Raw genomic sequence first — 5,561 nt, forward strand, 5'->3', positions numbered from 1 at the left:
CGTTGCTCGTTGAGTACCTTTCACATTACTAAACAAAAAACGATTCAGACCTCGGTGGGCGTGCTTCAGCGTTTAATTTACAACGCCCCCCAAAGCGCCGATTGGTGGTCACCGCTACGCTGTCATTGGCCGGCGGCGTCATTAAAGAGGACGTAATAGCGTTACAGTTTAAATCTCTGGAGCGCCGTGGTTAGCTTAAACCAGCATTTTTCTCCCTAGAGACAACAGTGCATTTTTGGTTCGATTTCGCTATTCGACCTTCAGCAACCCTCTTGAAGGATCATCATCATCATTGGTTATTTTCAAATACCTCCATTTTGAATATCATCTCAACAGTGCAAATTTTTTTATATTTTTTCTCCCTAACTTTCGGAATTTTCGCAACGTCAAAGGTAAGTTTATCTTGGTTCCAAAGTTTTATTTATTTTTTTATGCCCTTTTTTTTTTTTTTTTTTATTTTATCGTTTTATTTTTGTGTACTGTAGAAACCGCGCCCGCCCCCATTTTTGTAATTGTTGAACGGGATACCTTTCTAGGACAGCGACCAAGCTTATGCGATTCAAACTCTTTTTTATTGTGTCTATGTTCATTTTGTCCATATGCACATGTCCGAGCAGCCATTTTAGTTTTGAAACCGCGCCCGCCCCCATTTTTGTAATTGTTGAACGGGATACCTTTCTAGGACAGCGACCAAGCTTATGCGATTCAAACTCTTTTTTATTGTGTCTATGTTCATTTTGTCCATATGCACATGTCCGAGCAGCCATTTTAGTTTTGAAACCGCGCCCGCCCCCATTTTTGTAATTGTTGAACGGGATACCTTTCTAGGACAGCGACCAAGCTTATGCGATTCAAACTCTTTTTTATTGTGTCTATGTTCATTTTGTCCATATGCACATGTCCGAGCAGCCATTTTAGTTTTGAAACCGCGCCCGCCCCCATTTTTGTAATTGTTGAACGGGATACCTTTCTAGGACAGCGACCAAGCTTATGCGATTCAAACTCTTTTTTATTGTGTCTATGTTCATTTTGTCCATATGCACATGTCCGAGCAGCCATTTTAGTTTTGAAACCGCGCCCGCCCCCATTTTTGTAATTGTTGAACGGGATACCTTTCTAGGACAGCGACCAAGCTTATGCGATTCAAACTCTTTTTTATTGTGTCTATGTTCATTTTGTCCATATGCACATGTCCGAGCAGCCATTTTAGTTTTGAAACCGCGCCCGCCCCCATTTTTGTAATTGTTGAACGGGATACCTTTCTAGGACAGCGACCAAGCTTATGCGATTCAAACTCTTTTTTATTGTGTCTATGTTCATTTTGTCCATATGCACATGTCCGAGCAGCCATTTTAGTTTTGAAACCGCGCCCGCCCCCATTTTTGTAATTGTTGAACGGGATACCTTTCTAGGACAGCGACCAAGCTTATGCGATTCAAACTCTTTTTTATTGTGTCTATGTTCATTTTGTCCATATGCACATGTCCGAGCAGCCATTTTAGTTTTGAAACCGCGCCCGCCCCCATTTTTGTAATTGTTGAACGGGATACCTTTCTAGGACAGCGACCAAGCTTATGCGATTCAAACTCTTTTTTATTGTGTCTATGTTCATTTTGTCCATATGCACATGTCCGAGCAGCCATTTTAGTTTTGAAACCGCGCCCGCCCCCATTTTTGTAATTGTTGAACGGGATACCTTTCTAGGACAGCGACCAAGCTTATGCGATTCAAACTCTTTTTTATTGTGTCTATGTTCATTTTGTCCATATGCACATGTCCGAGCAGCCATTTTAGTTTTGAAACCGCGCCCGCCCCCATTTTTGTAATTGTTGAACGGGATACCTTTCTAGGACAGCGACCAAGCTTATGCGATTCAAACTCTTTTTTATTGTGTCTATGTTCATTTTGTCCATATGCACATGTCCGAGCAGCCATTTTAGTTTTGAAACCGCGCCCGCCCCCATTTTTGTAATTGTTGAACGGGATACCTTTCTAGGACAGCGACCAAGCTTATGCGATTCAAACTCTTTTTTATTGTGTCTATGTTCATTTTGTCCATATGCACATGTCCGAGCAGCCATTTTAGTTTTGAAACCGCGCCCGCCCCCATTTTTGTAATTGTTGAACGGGATACCTTTCTAGGACAGCGACCAAGCTTATGCGATTCAAACTCTTTTTTATTGTGTCTATGTTCATTTTGTCCATATGCACATGTCCGAGCAGCCATTTTAGTTTTGAAACCGCGCCCGCCCCCATTTTTGTAATTGTTGAACGGGATACCTTTCTAGGACAGCGACCAAGCTTATGCGATTCAAACTCTTTTTTATTGTGTCTATGTTCATTTTGTCCATATGCACATGTCCGAGCAGCCATTTTAGTTTTGAAACCGCGCCCGCCCCCATTTTTGTAATTGTTGAACGGGATACCTTTCTAGGACAGCGACCAAGCTTATGCGATTCAAACTCTTTTTTATTGTGTCTATGTTCATTTTGTCCATATGCACATGTCCGAGCAGCCATTTTAGTTTTGAAACCGCGCCCGCCCCCATTTTTGTAATTGTTGAACGGGATACCTTTCTAGGACAGCGACCAAGCTTATGCGATTCAAACTCTTTTTTATTGTGTCTATGTTCATTTTGTCCATATGCACATGTCCGAGCAGCCATTTTAGTTTTGAAACCGCGCCCGCCCCCATTTTTGTAATTGTTGAACGGGATACCTTTCTAGGACAGCGACCAAGCTTATGCGATACAAACTATTTGTTATAAAATGTATGTCCGTACCTAAATGAAAGAGTTCTCACCATTTCCTTTCTTTTTTATTACAGATGGCATCAAGTAGCCAAGTTGCTAACAGCCAAGAGTTCATACGCCTATTTATTGAGATGTATCGCTCACTGCCCTGCCTATGGAAGGTGAAGTCTCCTGATTACAGTAACAAATACAAGAAGAAGGTTGCATATGAAAAACTTGTCAATCTATATCAAGAAAATCACCCAAGCGAAACAGTTGACGAGGCTGTTATTAAAAAAAAAATTCAAGCTCTACGCACAGTGTTCAAAAAGGAATTGAACAAGGTGGAAAAGTCAACAAGGTCTGGGGCAGGTACCGATGAAGTGTATGTTCCGAAGTTGTGGTACTACAACTTGCTGGAGTTTACGCGAGACCAGGAAATCCCCAGGGTTATGCACTGTTCTATGTCACTGCCACAAGAGGAAGAAACAGTGACACGGCCTGATTCCCCTCTAGTCGATGTAAGTATGTTTTGGGTTTCCCTCCAATAACCTATGATACATATATATGTACATGGTACAGTTGAGTTTTAGTCATTAAGTTGATGATTTGTAACTTTGTTCACAGCTGATACCTCTTCATTTTAAATTGGTTTATCATTACATAATTTCTACACATTTTGTCGATGACAGTACGTAGCCAGTACCAATGTTCACACCCCCTCTTAATAAATTATTGTTATGTGTTTAAAAAACACTCGTTTTACTTTTTCTGTGTTTTAACCTTTTTTTTCTGTTCTTGCAGCATGTAACAGAAGAGGTGTCACCTACACCATGTGTAATTCCTGAAACCCCTGCAACATCAAACCCAACCGACGAGGAGGCAGAGGAGGCAAGTGTGTCCGTGGGAGCGTACACTGTGCAAAGGCGTAACCCTGTGAGTAGAAAAAGAAAGGCCACCGCTCCACCTTTTCCTGAGTTTGTCGATATAGCAAAGAACATATTGTCGCTGCAGGAAAAGCAAGCCATTGGGGGCTTTGCGCACATGGTGGACGAAAGACTTCGGTCTCTGGACGTTACACAAAGGCTTCAGGCTGAGAGAATTATATTCGAAGCGCTAAATAAAGCTGCTGTTGGACAACTAAAAGACAGTTATATTCTGGTGGATTCCCAAGCAATGTCAATAACCCCAAGGCCGCAGACACAAGAACAGGTAACAAGCACGCCAAGAAGGGCGATTCAGCCGCTACACAGCATGAACTTTGGAACCCCACATTGGCAGTCTGGCCCATTCATAAATCCTGGAAGGCAGCAACTGAATGACTCAGACTTAAGTTACACTCAATTATAGTTGTTATGTTAACTTTTTGTATTAACAAAATTGTTTGGTTTTTCTTTTTTGTTTGTTTATAAAAAATAAAAAGTGTAATTAAAATCTTTGCTTTACACATGACTACAATTCCAAGTCCTTTCTAGACTGAGACAAAAATTGTTTTGCCAGTTAGGCTTTTTAATTTCTTTCTTTAAGACTGATTTTTAAACAAACCATGAAAGTTTAACATATGTCAACATGACATAGACAATTTTTTAAAACAAAACAAAAAAAAATTAAATGTTATCACCCTGCGGTTGGGCTGCCACAAATTGGTCCAGCATCACTCCGAGTTGGTGTAACGCAGACATCGCCCTCCTGTGTGCTGCCAAGAGTTCAGGTAAGGTTGGTATTTCTGTTGAGGAAATTTACATTGTTGATGGCGGTTTTGTAAATGTCCATGCATACGGTGCCATAGTATGTGGAGCAGCATATGGTGGCATAATGTGGGTTTGGTAGCAAATGGGCCATATCCAATGGATCGCAATATGGGGCCATAGTGTTAAGTGGCAGCAGATGGGTGCATACGGTTCATGCTTGTGGTGAAACACTTACGTTTTTGTTGCGCCTCTGACTCTTCAGAAGAGGAGATAACAGTCCTTCCACGTCGAGTGGCAACACGTACTAGAAAAAAAAATGTCTAAATAAAGAGTATGCCAGCAACTGTTACACAAATTATAATTTCACACATGCTTAAAAAAAAAAAAAAAAAAAAAAATTATTACCGGAGGTCGAGTCAGCTCCAGCTTCCCGGAGTGATACTGGAGAAAACACACCAATTGGGGATGAAGTGGAGGAAGCAATTTGTGGTTGAGGCGTTGAGGGGGGCGAGGGGGTCCTTACGGGCTCAGGTATCTAAAAATATGAAATTGAGCATTGAACATTTCCAAAGCGGTGAAAACATAAAAAAAAAGAAACGGTATTGTAATACTCCATTATTGTTTCCTCCCTGGAATAAACTTTGGTTTTTATTTTCCGTTCGGCTTATGTGAACCATGACTTCTTTCCCCCCCCCCTATTCTTGTAATTTTCAACCCAATAACAATACTAATAACATGAACAAACGCATTTTATACACTTACGGACTCTGCTTCAGGAGATGCTTGCACCGCCTGGCTTGCGTGTGCTGCGGGGGATGTTGGTGCTGCAGGTGCTGATGGGGCTGGGGCCGCCGCATGCGCCGCTGTTTGGAAAAAACAAAACTGAGGGCAAAACGACTTATATTTGCGTTGTGCAATTTCACTTGTGCGAATCATATTTTTTTTTTTTTTTTTTTACACTGTAAACCCAGTTGGAAAAAAAAAAAAAAAAAACAGAAAAAAGTTTAAAACATACTATCTGGAACACTCACCTCGGTCCCTCCGCACTTGTTGTTGGAGGCTGGTGAGGAGGTCTCTTGAGCGAAAGCGCAGATCTGCCAGTTTTTTTCTGATTTGCGTTGTGGTGCGTTCAACTCCGA

The 5,561-nt window shown here is 41.4% G+C and overlaps 1 protein-coding gene across 1 annotated transcript; it reads left to right on the plus strand.

Annotated features, from left to right (window-relative positions):
- Nucleotides 1–2,645: 2,645 nt before the first annotated feature.
- Nucleotides 2,646–4,176, plus strand: LOC141059701 (uncharacterized). The gene is made up of 2 exons (XM_073555821.1): nt 2,646–3,252; nt 3,536–4,176. The coding sequence occupies exons 1-2, from the start codon at nt 2,827–2,829 to the stop codon at nt 4,079–4,081; spliced, it is 972 nt and encodes a 323-aa protein (XP_073411922.1). The 5' UTR covers nt 2,646–2,826; the 3' UTR covers nt 4,082–4,176.
- The last annotated feature ends 1,385 nt before the right edge of the window (nt 4,177–5,561 follow it).

This window comes from Dendrobates tinctorius, unplaced genomic scaffold, assembly GCF_039654945.1.
Source record: "Dendrobates tinctorius isolate UK_male_01 unplaced genomic scaffold, ASM3965494v1 ptg000230l, whole genome shotgun sequence".
Taxonomy (NCBI): domain Eukaryota; kingdom Metazoa; phylum Chordata; class Amphibia; order Anura; family Dendrobatidae; genus Dendrobates; species Dendrobates tinctorius.